We start from the raw sequence: 15,209 nt of genomic DNA on the forward strand, positions 1-15,209 counted from the left end.
GAACCAACAAGGCTTTTCAGTTAGTTACAGCAGCAAAAGTATTTGAAAATTAATAAAAGAATACATCTTATGATACAAACATTAACTGCTAAAATAAAAGACGTGTATTAACATCATGAGCTAAAAGATTTGTTTAGCAACGTTAGCTGAGTTAGCCTAGCTCATGATGCTAACAACTGACAAGCAACATTCTGGAGTTTAGTCAAAAACAAAGTCATAAATGAGGATGATTCTATGATGTAATCATAAGTTGTGTTCTTGTCAAATATGCAAGACAAACACAAGTTTAGTTAAATATTTTTGGTCAACTGAAGATAGATAATTGAAGTGAAAACTTCAGTACACTGTCGACTCATAATGTGAACGTGTTCTGGGCTGGCAGTGGTCAGTACCTGCCAGCAGGGGCTGGATCGCCGGTGCTTCAACATCTGAGCCTCCAGTGGCGGCGGCGGCGAATCTTGCGTGACAAGCGGGGAAACATGTTAGGTAGCACATGTATGACATGATGCAAGAGGATTTGACTTCTGGGACGATACAATCTTCTTATTCACATTCTGTGTGTCTGCCCCTCCTGACCCTCAGTAATCCCGCCGGCCGCGCACACACACGCCCGCGCGCGCGGCGCAGGATCAGTGTGTGAGCTCAGGTCGAATGAAAGGGAATATAATCTATCATGACGCGAGAGCATGTAAATACACATTCATGTTTATTACATTGATTATTTACACACACAACCATAGATTATTCGACGTCTTGAGATTTAAAACATTCAGATTATCCTCACAATCTATTTTCTCAAAAGAAAGTTCATCCATATCTGATAGAACTGTACAAAGACAGTCAATAATTTAGAAAGGATCGGACAACGGAAACATGGTTCTCCCTCCAACCTCTGCCGACTAGAGCTTATATGTACATGCACTAAAGTGCTAGTGTTTCAAAGGCATGCAAGTATTGGACTCAGGTTTGTACATCCGCCTTCCAGAGATGCATAAGGTTCATGTCCAGCCGCACATTCACCCGAAATTAAAATGACATCATGTTTGCTTCGCAATCTGGGAATGGCTTTGTGCGTCATCTGTGTTTGTTTCGACACATTAAAACACGATTTAGAAAACAGAACTTATCTGGTGGTGTCTGTGTTGTATTGCACATCAGCGCCAACTCAACAACAGGACAGACATCAGGAGCAAAAGGCGGAGTCACGTGCTCCAAGCCAAGTTGTAGATACTGTTGGAGGTCGCCCTTTATCACAGCCCCCAGCTCGAACTGTCTGTTGACAAGGATTCAAACCCTTGTGGTGCTGAGACCCGCCTGATCTCGTCCACACAACCATGTTTTCTTCACAAAGAAGACGTTTTCAAGGTGGTCAGAGCAGAGTAGACGTTACAGCTTCAGGTGTGTTGTTCCAGGAGCTGGAACTTAATGAAGAATTTGGGGTTTTTGAGTCCAGGGAGAGGATGACGTCAGGATGAAAACATGGTCGTGTGGAGTTGACTGAGTGGGTGTTGCACAGCTCCTCATTTGTCTGACTCATTTTGGGGCTTTCAGAACTTCACAAGTGAGAGACCCATGTTTTACCCCACAACTCTACACGAGAGTTTATCTCAAATTTAAGTAGAAACCTGCTCGATGTGTCGCACCACAGATGAGCTCCAACCGTTGGTGCCGAAGTGTTTCCCGTTGTCTTTTTGAGCTCTTTGGGACACCGTACATTTGTTTTGCCTCTGGGAAACACTTCAACTCCACCTGCTTACAATGCAAAAATGTAAACAAAGAAAAGGTGTAAACAGTTTCCAAACATAAAGGGTGTTTTTGTGCATGACATATACACACACACTCACATGGACTCACACACAGCAACACAATCACACACATCGATGACAAACTCAGGCACCATCAATGGAAATGTGGTCAGAGTGGTACAGTACATTCCAGAAGTTCTGGTTGCTTCTCGACGGTCAGCTGGTGCTACTGGGCGGACCCTGACCCCCGGGCGCCATTCATGTGCCACCCATCAGTTTCCTTCAGGGGGGGGTTTGGCTGAGGTACTGGGTCTCTTCAGGCAGGAGAGCAGAGGTAGAGAAGCTCACGCCGGCTCCTCGCCCTCCAGGATGGTCCTCCGATGTCCCGGTGGCGGAAAAGTGAACCTCCTCATCGAGGACTCCAGCCGCTTGGGGGAGGTGGCGGGGGAGTGGGCGGCCCAGCGAGACGGGGGGCGGCGGTTCGCCGGGCGGGTGGGTCTCAGGAAGCAGGAGTCGAGGGGCGGAGCCACTGGAGAGCGAGGCAGGTCCTGCGGACGACAAGCTGGCGTCAGATGTGAAGGGCGTGAGCGAGCAACGCGAGAGAATGAGGAAATGAAGAAGGGTGAGGGACTCGTGACGTTGTGATGGAGTCCTAGAGGGAGTCCTAAATGGAGCCCCTCACAGAGTCCTACATGGAGCCCTACAGAGAGTCCTACATGGAGCCCTACAGAGAGTCATACAGAGAATCGTGACTCAGGAAGTGGCTCTGACTCGTCCCTGTGACGAGTGTATAGTACGTCCTCACACACACAAAACAAAGGCCTTCGTATTTAACACATTCAAACAATAAAAAAAATACTTTCTAAAACTGACACCGGACAGTGAGACGTGTTGAACACACGCTACTGTCCCACAGACAACAGCAACAGGAAGTGCTGTCAGTGCCTATGAAGCCAAACAGACTGGTTGTTCTATTTGCCTTTGCGGTGCCGGACCCGACAGTCTGCTTCTGCTCAAACGAAACAACCGTCAGATGGAAGCTGGAGAGTGAACAGCTAGAGGGACGGATCCGCCAGTGAGTGACGCGTGACAGGAAGTTTGGATGAAGTGTCTCCAAACAAGCTTCAGCTGACAGGTTGTGAGCGCGTGGGTTTGTGGGTTAATATACAGTTTCCTGAACACCAGATCATGCGGATGAACAGAAACAGATTCACGCTGAAGGAAAAAGCCACTCTTTTCGAAGCTACCTGGAAGGAAAAGCAGCCCTAGAAGGCGGGAGATCAACTCTCAAAGACGTGTCGCTTGTTTGTCACTTTCCTCGGAAACAAAAATCTAGATCTCACACATCAGCTCTGGAATTTCCAGAAACTAAAAGTGAAATTATGGTTTTGGACGAAGGGAAACGTGACTCAGCTGCTGATCGTTGAAGTGCGACTACAGCAGGTGCGAAGGTGGATCTTTCCTTCAAGCGGCTTTAAATATTCAACAGTGAACGCGTGGCAGAGAGAAGCGCAGACGGCAAGGCCTGCGCATCACTCTGACAGAACCTTGTTAGTGTGAGAGGACATGAACCTTCGGAGGAAGGAACACAACATCCAGCGGTGACACAAACAGGAGAAGCACATTAGAAAGATCCGGAGCTGAAATTACATCCCGCGCTGAAATTTAAGGCTAAAAGAGTGAAACACCGTCGCGGGTCCTGTTCACCGGATTGGTCACCGAAATGTGGTCGGATCGGAAACGATCTGATGAGCATTTAAATGACCAGGCTGGAGCACCTTTTGTTTTATGGTTAGACTTCTGGTCAATAATATTTTTAAAAGTGTTGATTCACTATTTGTAAATCATCTTCATGTGATCCCTAATTTTGCTTTTTTTGTTTGGAAAACAAAGGTGAAAAAAATGCAATTTTCTAAGCTAATATTTATGAGCCAAACATCAAAAATGACAGTCTTATATGGAAGGAAGATTAAAAAAAAGAAGCACCATAATGTAAATCTGGATTCAAAAAGCTAAGTTATGTGGACTTTCATTATTTTCTCGTAAACTAAACTGATATGTTTTCACAGGAAATCAGAGAGAGAACTGTCTGTCAAGGCCATCTAATGGAATCTAAACAAATCATCTTCAAAGTCTCCAGGACCTTCAGAGGTCAGATGGTCCAGTGTGGTCCTTTAAACTACCCAGATGATTCCAGCATGCACACGTGGACACAACACGGGTTTGACACCAGTCCGTCACTGCTGTCCTGTGAAGCATGCACTGATGAAGAGGGTGAGGAGTCGGGGGGAAGAGAGAGAGCGAGAGAGAGGTGAGGGGGAGGTGCGGGTGGGGTGGGGGGGTCCACGTGGCTGGTGAGTCCTCCCGGCTCAGAAGAAGAAAAAGCAGGAACTTACATCGCAGAAACAAGCAGAGTTAGAGTCCCCAAGGAGTTGTTAGTATGACAGTGTGGTTCTGGAGGGGGAGGGAGGGGGGAGAGGAGGAGAAAAGGCGGGAAAGGTTAAAAACCAGGCAGAGGAAGAGGAGACCGGGGTTTAAGATCGTCCAGTTGGAGCGGAGCTCGAGGAGGTCAGAGGTCGGACCTGATGGGTTTAACAGAAGAGGAGATCTGGGGGACCTTGGGGATATAAAGGTCCGGGCTCTGGTGTCAATACTGGTCCTGGTCTGACTCATGGGTGGTCATAATGTTCTGGCTTCAGACTAGTCACATCAGTGAAGACCAGTCAGGTAGGAATTTGTTTTTGAAACGCTGATGTCGTGAGTTTAGCACATTTATTTCTCTACTTTAAAGAAGTGTGTCTTTTTTCCATTCCCCAAAGACGGAAGAGTCTTCCTGCTAGTTGGATGTGTGTATGTGAAAACGTCGGCTAAAACTTCCCCTGGAGGAAGGAAAGTCTGAAGCGGCGGAGAAGAAAGACAAGGAGAAAGTTGCAGTAATCGGATTTAACGTTACCGTCGAGTCAGCCTGTGCTTTCGATCTGAGAAAAGAACAGGGATATTTCAGAGGTTTCATGAAGGGGATGTGGCTCCAAGGAGCCCGGCGTGGGGTGTCGGCGGGTCTTTACCTCCATGCATCCGGACTGGCCTCGGTCCTGGTCTGTCGTTCTGCCCGCCTGCGCTCGTCTCTCCTCTCTGAAGTTCTGTTCCTGCAGCTTCCTGTTGAGGATGCGAGCAGCGTTCTCGGCGAGCGTGTAACCGGGCGGCGCCGACAGGTCCTGGCGGATGCTCACCACTTCTGGGTTTTTGTCACCCTGCGTTTCTACGATCAGCTGCACCGGGCTCGGGGAGCGGCCCCTCGCCGTCCGGCAGGGCTCCGAGGTGAGGGGGCCATGGGCGGGGCTTGGCTCCGCGGTGGGGGGAGGGGTGGCGCGGGAACGACTGGGGGACTTGTTGAACTTCTGCGCGTCGTAGACCACCGGCGTGTGGTCGATGATGTTGAAGAGACTGGAGAGGCCGTCGTTGATGGTGGTGTGGACCGGGCTGTCCCGCGTGGTGGTGGACCGTGCCCAGGCCGACTCACTGTTCCCCTTCTGTGGGGTGGTGGGGGTGGGGGCACGGGTGTTGTTGGGGAGCTCGGCCTTGTTGGCGGAGGACAGCTTGCGTTGGAGTTTGGGGGATCCGTATTTGGGCGAGCAGCATGGTCGCTCGAACTTGCTCTGCACAACAGGCGAGTACTGGACCTTCCTCAGGTTGCGAGAGGGCGAGGAGATGGGAGTGCTGCCCCCTTTAGGCGTGAGGCAACGGTGCGGGCTGCTGGTCAGGTTCCTCAAGAGGTCCGTCTGCAGGCCAACGCTGATGGTTTGCGTCGTCTGGGTGCCTCGTGTGGTGAAGCCGTTGGTTTGGCAGGCGGTTTCTCGGACCACTGGTCCGGGGGGCGAGCGGATGGCGTTCCTGACGGAGATGGCCACTTCCTTCATGTCATCGCTCAAGTTCCTCGAGAGCTGGAGCTCCAGCGAGGAGGCGTAGCCCACCGTGGGGCAGATGGGGGACTGACTGGGAGAAGTCCTCAGCCCCCCTGGACCTTCGAGAAGGCCACATGGCCAGCGGGCGCTACTGAACACCTCATCCGGTCCACTGGGTCCCACCCCAGAATCCCCACCCCTGGGTTTGGTCGCCTTTGCAAACAGGAACTCTGATTCTTGGGCAGCGGGCCGATCGTGAAGGATGTGGACCCCTGTAGCTCCGTTGCCCCTCAGCGAGGACCTGTGGCAGTGGTCGGGGCTGCTCAGCGTGCTGGTGGTGAGGGTGGCGCTGGTGGTGAGATACCAGGACGCTGGCTGGAACGGATCCGGACCTTGCTCTGCTCCCCGAGCCTCCCGCCCAGCGGTGGACCCGGCAAAGTCCCAGCCCTTGTTGTTGAACTCCTCGATGTACTTGAGGTCGTCGGGAGAGAGGGGCGGGGTGATGTCATCGTGGCCTCGCTCACCGTGGTGAGACTTGTCAGGCAGGAAGGGGGAGCTGTCCATCAACCGCTGGAAGTCACTCATGGAGCAGACGGACTTGGCTCTGTGAGGAGGAAGACGGAGTTGAAAAGTACTGACCAGCAACAGTGAAGTTCGGAGCACGCCCGGTCCTCACCTGAGCAAACTCCCAGAAGCCACCTCTTCCTCCTCGGGATCACATTCCCGCTCTGAGAGCTCGTTCAGAGCCTGGAACGCAACAGAATTCCCAATGTTTTTGTTAACTAAAGCAAGAAAAAAGCAACAGTGGAACACGAGTCTGACAAATGTACCTGATTCATGCAGGGGAAACGTTTCTCGCTCTCCAGTCTGGAGGGTGGGGCGACCTCCAGCCCACTCAGGGGGTCCAGAGTCAAGGCGTCCAGGAACAAGTTCTCCGTCGGACCTTTCAGCCTCAAGGCCGCCCCCTGCTGCTCCAGCACGGCCTCAGAGTCGGAGTGGGAGCGCGTGGGAGGGGCTAAGACGGGGGTGGGTGCAGTGGGCGAGCGAAGTGAGCGAGGAGAGCGACTGAGGTTGCAGGGACTCTCCTGAGGTGAAAACGCTCCTCGGTAATCTTTCGCCTCGGCACCTTCCCCTCGCCGGCCGCTGACCTCTCGCTGCAGCTGCGCACCAGAACACAGGTTAAGAGCAAGTCACTGAGGCGGTCACGACACACTTGGAGGAGTTTTTTCTTCTACTCTGCTGGTCATAGATCAGTGATTCTTAACCACAGGGCCGGGGTCCATGGCTGGGCCACAAGCACCTGCTGAGTTTTTTTGTTTTAGTCCTTTGAGCCGTGTAAATTTTTTTGCGATGATCACATGGTTTCATGTCATTTCAAAAAGGTTCAGAACCCCTTTCATAGATGACACACCTCTGATCTGTCCAGTCACCCTGTTATTGAACATTTTTCAAGTCACACGTAGCATCAAATTTGTTGTTTGTTGGGCACTAAAAACTGAGCATCAAGTTTAATGAAATGCAAAAAAAGGGACTTGGGGAAAACCAATAATAAAAAAAAGAAAATAATTTAAAAAATTGTGGTCAAGATGACAAATGAAAATGCAAGAAAAAAGTGGGATAATATAGATGGCAAATTTAACAAAATAAGGTTTAAGGTTTTCAGAAAAGACACATTCAATATTACCAGAAAAAAATGTAATAAAATTGTCACAATAATACAAAAAAACAACCAGGTTTTTTCCCAGAACGGTAAAAAATAAACTGAAAATACAAAAAGGGATTTTTGTCCTATATTGTCATGGGACTCATGATTCCCATGAGGAGAACCCTGTGAGCAGCCTGAAATCTAGCGGCGCTGCTGCTTCTCCGCATCATTTCCAGGACTGCGATGTCAACCTGGTTACACAACCCTCTCAAAGACGACCGATCAGTGGTGAAGGTGCTGGACCCGCCTGCTCCTCAGCAGGAGTCACGACCCGCTGATGGGCTGATGGGCGCCGGAGCTTTGCTCCTCTTCAGCAGGTGACCCGACTCTCTGCTCTGCTGCAACATGTCTGAATAATGGATGCCACCCCCCTTCTCCCCCACCCCCATCTGTGGCGCATCAGCAGTTTGCAGCAGATTCCTGTTTATTCCTCACATGCTCCACCACACACGTGAAGATTCCACACCTCCGCCATTGTAAAGTCTAAATCCGAAACCAGGAAAACTTTTATTTTTTCCGGTCATGATAAAACAATACCTTGATAACTACTTTACAAAAAAAAAATACAATCTATATGTGATATTTTTGTGTTTGGTGGACAGGATTTTCTCTCACCCTCTCCATCTTGCGGTGCAGCTCACGGGTATTCCCGTCCCACTCCTGGCGTTCCCGCTCGAAGTGCTCCAGCAGCTCGGCTCGCTCTCGGCTCCACCTCTTCTCTCCGTGCTGCAGCTTCCATCGCAGGTCCAGCGCGGAGTTGTGGCTCTCCGACAGCAGGCGCCGGTGCTCCTCCCGCTCCTGCTTCAGCGTCCGCTCCGGGTCAGCGGCCGGTTCTCCGTCACCGCCAGGAGCGTCGCCTCGACCTTTGACCTGAGTCTCCTCCAGCTGGTCGGGACGTGGATGGAGAGAGTACTTAGAGACTTGTGAGCACACAGGTGCAAAAGAATTGAGGCTAATTGGATTATGATAAATGAATAATAATAATAATAGTATAATAAATACATCTCTAATAGACTTCAGAAGTGGACTTGGACAGTCACTGAAGAAAATAATGGACATCATTGGAGCAATCATCATCATTAGAGCGGGAAAGCAGAAGTGGAAAATAAAAGTGAACCTCGAGTTGAGCATTTTTACGCGCTACAGTTTTTACAATTTTCTAGGGCTGCTATAATTAACAATAATATCACATGACTACATTTACATCCAAAATCACTGTTGTCATTCAAGAAATTTTACTGATTTTTTTGTGAATTCTCACCATTTTAATAATTCATAATCAGATTTAATCAAACATTTGGTTTTATCCCAATCATTTCTGTGTATTTTACTATTTTATTAATCCATTTGACCATCATTTCTTTCAAAAACGATTTTAGTTTAATTGAACTTTTCCATCTCATGGTTGGGGAACTAATGGAAAGCAGTGGCGGAAAGTGAAAATGAACCCTGAGTTTGGAGTAGACGCTCAGTTCTTTTGTCGGTAAATGACATGTGAGTGGATTGCTCTTGTTCGTGGTTTTCAGAGGTTGATTTGAAGGAACATTTTGCGAACAGGTTTTTCTTAAAAGGACTTCACTCATGTGGAACTCGCCGCTGAACTGACTTCAGCGTCTGTAGATAAGCTAGAAAACACTAGTCACCAAAGAGCTTTGAATCCAGCTCGGAGAAAGTGTGATAACATGTTTCCTAACATGAATTGATATTTCTAATCCTGTTCAGCACGAGGCCTTCAAAGCGGAGGCTGGGAGCTCCAGACCTTTCGTCAGAAGACTTTGATTCCAAGGTTCCCAGCTGATGCAATGCTGCTGGAGAGGCTGTCTGAGGACACGCAGGGAGGAGATCAGGTGACGGGTCATGACCTCTGCAGGATGGTGACGGGGCGTAGTTAAACACCAGTTATCAGCTGTTTATTTCCTGCCAGGATTTGATTCACCTCAGATGTTGATCCAACCTGTTTCATCTGCCGAGCAGTTTATTTCCTCATATGAGCTCAGTCGACTGGAGAGTTGTACTCTTGATATTTATGCTTCAAATGTAACATTTGTCAACATTGTACTGTCGTTTTTTTTTAAATAAATAAACAAATAATGTACTTATTTGTTGTAATAAGTATGAATACTACTATATTTATTTCATTTGTTTTGAGATTTTATTTACATTCAGATGAGGTGTTGTAAATGTTGCAAATAATTCTTATTTTCAAAAAAAATAAATATATATATATATTTTTTTTTTATTCCATTTTTTTACTGAACTATATTTATTTCTATTCAACCTAAATTTACGTCACAATTTTGAAATTAATATTTTGAGTTATCATCCAAATGTAATTATATATATGTATAAAACATAAAATATATGCTAAAGAATGATAATAATCATTTATTGTTAAATTAGTCAATTAAATATTGAATAATATATACTAATATATAAATTATATAAATATAGTTTAAATGAAGTTAGAATTTAAATATACCTAATAATATTTGATATATATGTTATATATACATTAAATATATATATATATATTTTATTGAATAATGTCTTTTCTAACTTCAATTATATTTGACTGACTAATTTAACACAGTAAATGATAATGAAAATTCTGTAGCATATATTTATGTAGTGTTAGTGTTGACTGTTTTCTCCTGTACAAAAGGCTTCCTAGACTTCCCTCTGCTCCCTCCCCAGCCGAACGCTGAGATGCCATCTGTACCTGTGTGATGTGACACTTCATCTCGGCCCACTTGACCTCCCAGGCAGCTTTGTCGTCGGCGTACGACTGTTGCAGTTGGCAGCGCCGCACCTCCTCCTCCCTCAGCTCTTCCCGGAACTCCTCCAGCAGCGTCCGCAGGGCCTGAAGCACTCGCCTGTTCTCCCCGAGCTGCAGAGATGGAGCCATCACCCTCATGTTTACTGTCGCCCCGCTCCACCTGCGGTCACTCCGTGAGCAGGCTCGGACTTGGCCCGAGGACTGGAGTGGACCAACGCGGCCTCACAGGTGGAGGGAAACGCGGCTTAACAATGCGACCGCCAACAAGCCAGAGTCAGCGGGCGGCCGGCTAATGAGCGAAGGTTTGGTTTGAAGGAGGAGAATAAAACATGATGCGCTCAAAAATAGCCGTCACGCCAAACACGTATCTGGGTCGCCGTCCTCATTTGCATGCCAAACACAGGCGCTAATGATGCTCTGCCAATGAGGGGTGGGGACCAACTAAAGACGAAGGAAACCATCTCAACCAAAGGGCAGGTCTTGTTCTCGAGTGAGGATCAGTAGGTAAATAAGGGGGTCTGGGAACAAGTCACCTGTCGTCGACTTTGCTTCTCTGTAGTGGAGGTCGAGTCGATTTGTGTATATTAAAGTTTAACAGTTACATGTAAAATGGTTCTTATTTTACTTTTCTTAATAATGACGTTCACATTAAAAAATATATCCTTGCATTTAATTACATTTTCATCTGAAAAATGTAATTCAAAATGCCACTCAATGCAATTTAACCTGTTCAATCTGATGTCGGCAGACGATGTCGTTCCAGTAACACGGACTCAGAATGACTGGGCTGTGTACCTGTCTTTGCGAGTGCGTGTGGCGTTCAGGTGACGGCAGAAGGACGTCCGTCGTGTCCCCTGGAGTCTGAGGTAAACACAGTCTGTCCGCCTCCCCCTCCGCCTGCTCCGCCATCGTTCCCAAATCTGGGAGGACGTCCAGCTTCTCTAACTGGGGCACACGACAGCACAACACAGGCCCTTCCATTCAGACACGTACAGCCTCACTGACCATCCGCTGGTGCCGCACACCTGCAGTCGTGGTAGTGTTCAGTGTTGAAGTGAGTTTTGTTTGTTTTGGTGTTCTATATTCAAAATAGGATGATGATGATGATGATGATGGTGATGATGATGATGTGATGAAGATGACGATGATGATGTTAGTGATGAAGATGATGATGGTGATCATGATGATGATGGTGGTGATGATGATGATGATGTGATGAAGATGATGGTGATGGTGATGATGATGATTGTGATGAAGATGATGATGATGATGATGATGATGGTGATGATGGTGTTAATAAAGATGATGATGATGATGTGATGAAGATGATAGTGATGAAGATGATAGTGATGAAGATGATGATGGTGATCATGATGATGATGGTGGTGATCATGATGATGATGGTGGTGATGATGATGATGATGGTGATGAAGATGATGATGATGATGATGATGATCTGTTGTAGTCCATAGAGCCAGCTGACAGGAGACTTGTCCTCCTGATAACAAGGCCAGGCGTTGCTGCCTCCTCCAGGTGCTCAGACGTGTGACTCACCTCCGGGTCTGGCGCCTCGTCCTTGCCCTCCTTGTGTCGGAGTCTCCAGTGCGTGAGGATGGACCTGAGCTTCATGTAGATGACGAAGGTGCTGCGTCGGAAGAGCCGCAGCTCCTGCTGCAGCGCCGCCCTCTCGTGACTCCACAAGCCCTCCACGCTGTGGAGCCCCTGCAGCTCCAGACCCCCACGCTGGGCCTCCAGGTGCAGACGCTCTCCTTCCTGGAGTCACAGAGGTCACTGAGGTCAGGAGGAGTTCAACCAGGAAGTGTCTGATGTCATGTCATTCGCATGAGTGAAACAAAAAGTCCAGTTACATGGCCATTACTGCACAACGACAGTAGTACCCAGTGTGGCAGTACTCGGAATAGAAGCTCTTTTTTTGTAGTACTTTTGTGGCGGGATTGTAGTAGTTAATACGGGTATGTGCAAGTAGTAGCAGTAAACACTCACTGAATTTGACTGCACAAGTAGTAGTGGTAGTACAAGTCGTACTGGCAGAAGTCATTATTGTAGTATTATTGTAGTAAACTTACTGTTGCAGTAGTGGTATAAGTTGTAGTAGAACAGTTGTGTTTGCAGTACAACTAAATATCACAGTAGATGTATTACATGTTGTAGTAGAAGTGTTTAGCTGTAGTAGTTCACATCTCAGCAGTAATTGTTATTAACGTAGTAAAGCTTGTTGTTGTGGTAGTGCTACAATTAATAAAAGTAGTAAGTAGTAGTAGCTGTTGTTGCAATACTAGTGATAGTAGTTGCGTAGTTGTCGCAGTGGTAGTATTAGAGGTAGAAGTAGTAGTTGTTGGAATAATAGTAAAAGACGTTGCAGTAGTTGCTGCAATAGTACGAGCAGTGGTTGCAGTACTAGTACAAGTGCTGGTATGATTTAATAGTAGAAGTTCTGGAAGCAGGAGAAGATGGCAGCCGAGGGTTGCACCCTGACTCCCGTCTTCGGTCAGATCTCTGCCTCTGCGCACCTGCGGCGCCGAGGCCTCTCAGACGGAGCTGGATGTCAGAAGCCCCAGTGTCCCGGAGCTGAACCCGCCACATCAAAACCAGCAGCAATCCACGTCACATGTTCATCTCTCATTCTGTTTCAAGTTGAGCTCTGCGGGGAATTTGAAATGAGACTGACTCCAGTGTGCCCTCATTTCATTCAGATGAAATAGACAGCAGTTTAGTACTTTCAAGTCAGAGAGTTGATGCGGCTCAACAGCAGGTTGTTATGAACTGACAGCCACAGAAAGAGGTGCAGAGTGAGACCTCATCTGACCCACAGTTCTGGTCCTTCATCTCCAGGATCTGTGTGGAAGCACGGTCACGGTCATGACGCGTGTCAGCAGTGCACCGTGATGGACATGTCCTCTTCACATCTCCCTCTCACAAGTTCAGAGTGTTCGGGTCCAGATTCACCTCCTGACAGCCCAAAGTCAAATCTCACACGCGGGCCTTCGCCGCATCGCTAATCCCGCCGCTCCCAAGCTGCTTTCGCTTCCATTCATTTATTCCTCTCTGCTGGCAGATTACAGCGAGTGCGCGTCCAAGTCGAGGACAAACGCGTCGCGCTGTTGTCACAAACCCGCCCTTACGTAACGCAGCGAAGGTTCTCTATGAAAATGGAAACATGAGGCAGCGATTACTGCGTTTATCAAACAGATGAGGGATTTATGAGTGAGCGACTACATTGTGCTCTCTAATCTGAGGGAGTGTGTGTGTGAGGGGAATCTGCTCCGGCTGCAACTCCTACACTGGATATTCTGCTTTGTCAGGCTGCGAGTGATGACACCACCAGGGGATCTCTGCACTCCAAAGCCTGGCCCCGGGGCTGTGCAGGGCCCTCGCATACGGTTCCACACGGCCCGCAACCTTTTTACCCACAAAACCACGCAACATTTATGTGGTTTATGTTGTGACAACAGGTTGTGTTTGTGCTAGCTAAGTAGCAAGCTAGCTAGTATGCTTTGTGGAGAACAGATTGTGGGTTAGATATTGGCATCTACAACCAAAAATAGGAGGAAAATATTCAAGTCATTCCCGAATAAATGAAGTGACACATGCAGCAAGGTCCTAACAGGTGAAAGGTCCTAGCAACTGACAGGTCTTCAAAAGGGGACAATACAGTGCAGTAGTAGACTCACAAAACAGAACAGAAATTAAACATAAAAAAAAAAACTATTATCACAGCTCTTACCACCATTATTTTATGACTGTGAGAATTGCCATAACGCCAACTCAAAACTCTACTGTTTTATTATTATAATACTGAAATATTTTAATATTTATAATTGTTGTGTTATATACAGTATTATTATGATTAGTATGGCAGTATCATTGATACCTGCCATACTATTGTTATAATTGTGAAATAATAACTTGGATTGTATATTTTCTAAATATTCATAACGACCTGTGTCATACATCATCATACATTGGCTATTGATAGTCAACAGCATAAATATACTTCTATAAATGTCTGCTAATGTTGCTCAATATGTCAATAAGGAGGCATTATCCACAAAGAAGGTGTTGGGGGCAGGTGTGTGTGGGCTCGGGTGGGAGGGAGGTGGAGGAGGCACTGACCTCTGCTCTTAAAGCCAGGGGTCTGTGGTACCTAGTGGGTCCAGTCCTGCTCTGGGCCGGGCCCGCAACCTGGCTCTGGCTCTGGGCTTCCACGCCTCGCTCCTGTCCTAGACGCCACTCCAGCTCATCCCTCTGACCGGACTGTGAGTGAGGCGGGAGAGGAGAGGGGAGGGCAGGGGTGGGAGGCGGGGGGTACAGGGGTGGTGGTGATGGTGTCAGGTGTGGGGGGGGCGGGAGACGTGAGGTGGGTGGTGGACAAATAACAGACAGCAGACCACAAACAAAGTGAGGGGAGGTGGGACACGAGTGAGCAACGGAAGAGAAGAATGAGGAACACAACAAGCAGAAGGAGGAGGGCGGTTAACTCACAAACGAAAACATGGGCCGACAGTTTAGAGAAGAAAGAAAAGCGCAAAGAGGAAGACCAACTTAAAGATGACGGCATATGAGAGGGAGGAGAAGAGAAGGAGGATGAGGATGAACAAAATCATGGGCTGAAACATCTGGCGGGAACACAAAGAGGAACAGAGGGAGTCGGAGGGAAAAGAATGCAAAACACTTGTTATGAAGCGCATGCAATGAGGGAAACATGAGTCCAAACAGAGAAACCACCGACGACCGCTCGTCTTAGCAGCAGGAGCTAGCACACTCCAGGATGCTACACATCCAACTCTATCAAAGCTTGGAAAGAGCCGTAACATTGGAGATCCACCAGTAGTGCTTCCGAAAGCCTGGTGAAGAAGGGCAGGTTCGGGGTTGTGAGAACCTGACAGGCTTCACCACGCCGTCGCTGGGATTTAAAGTCACGCTGCCGCCTCCTCCTCCGCCGCGTCTGCGTTACATAAGCTAAGATGGCAGGCAGACCAGATCGATTTGACACCCTGGAACAAACAAAATGACTCACGCTCCCCGAAAACATAAGACGTCAAGCGCATCTCAGTGAATGC

General features: G+C 47.9%; 1 protein-coding gene across 4 annotated transcripts in view; it reads right to left on the reverse strand.

Annotated features, from left to right (window-relative positions):
• Positions 1 to 678: 678 nt before the first annotated feature.
• LOC128769215 (microtubule cross-linking factor 1) overlaps positions 679 to 15,209 on the reverse strand; it is a 35,518-nt gene continuing 20,987 nt past the window's right edge. Inside the window, exons 6-15 of one of the 4 annotated variants that reach the window (XM_053882679.1) lie at positions 14,263 to 14,403; positions 11,683 to 11,901; positions 10,924 to 11,073; positions 10,072 to 10,239; positions 7,968 to 8,237; positions 6,478 to 6,807; positions 6,324 to 6,394; positions 4,811 to 6,251; positions 4,142 to 4,199; positions 2,165 to 2,293 (exon numbers count right to left, since the gene is read on the reverse strand). In XM_053882679.1, the coding sequence (XP_053738654.1) occupies positions 4,161 to 4,199; positions 4,811 to 6,251; positions 6,324 to 6,394; positions 6,478 to 6,807; positions 7,968 to 8,237; positions 10,072 to 10,239; positions 10,924 to 11,073; positions 11,683 to 11,901; positions 14,263 to 14,403 (2,829 nt within the window). In that variant the 3' untranslated portion in view covers positions 2,165 to 2,293; positions 4,142 to 4,160. Of the gene's footprint in view, positions 2,294 to 4,141; positions 4,200 to 4,698; positions 4,724 to 4,810; positions 6,252 to 6,323; positions 6,395 to 6,477; positions 6,808 to 7,967; positions 8,238 to 10,071; positions 10,240 to 10,923; positions 11,074 to 11,682; positions 11,902 to 14,262; positions 14,404 to 15,209 lie in introns of all 4 variants that reach the window. The other 3 variants (XM_053882680.1, XM_053882677.1, XM_053882678.1) reach the window with 3 other exon arrangements.

Source organism: Synchiropus splendidus, chromosome 13 (genome assembly GCF_027744825.2).
Source record: "Synchiropus splendidus isolate RoL2022-P1 chromosome 13, RoL_Sspl_1.0, whole genome shotgun sequence".
Taxonomy (NCBI): Eukaryota; Metazoa; Chordata; class Actinopteri; order Syngnathiformes; family Callionymidae; genus Synchiropus; species Synchiropus splendidus.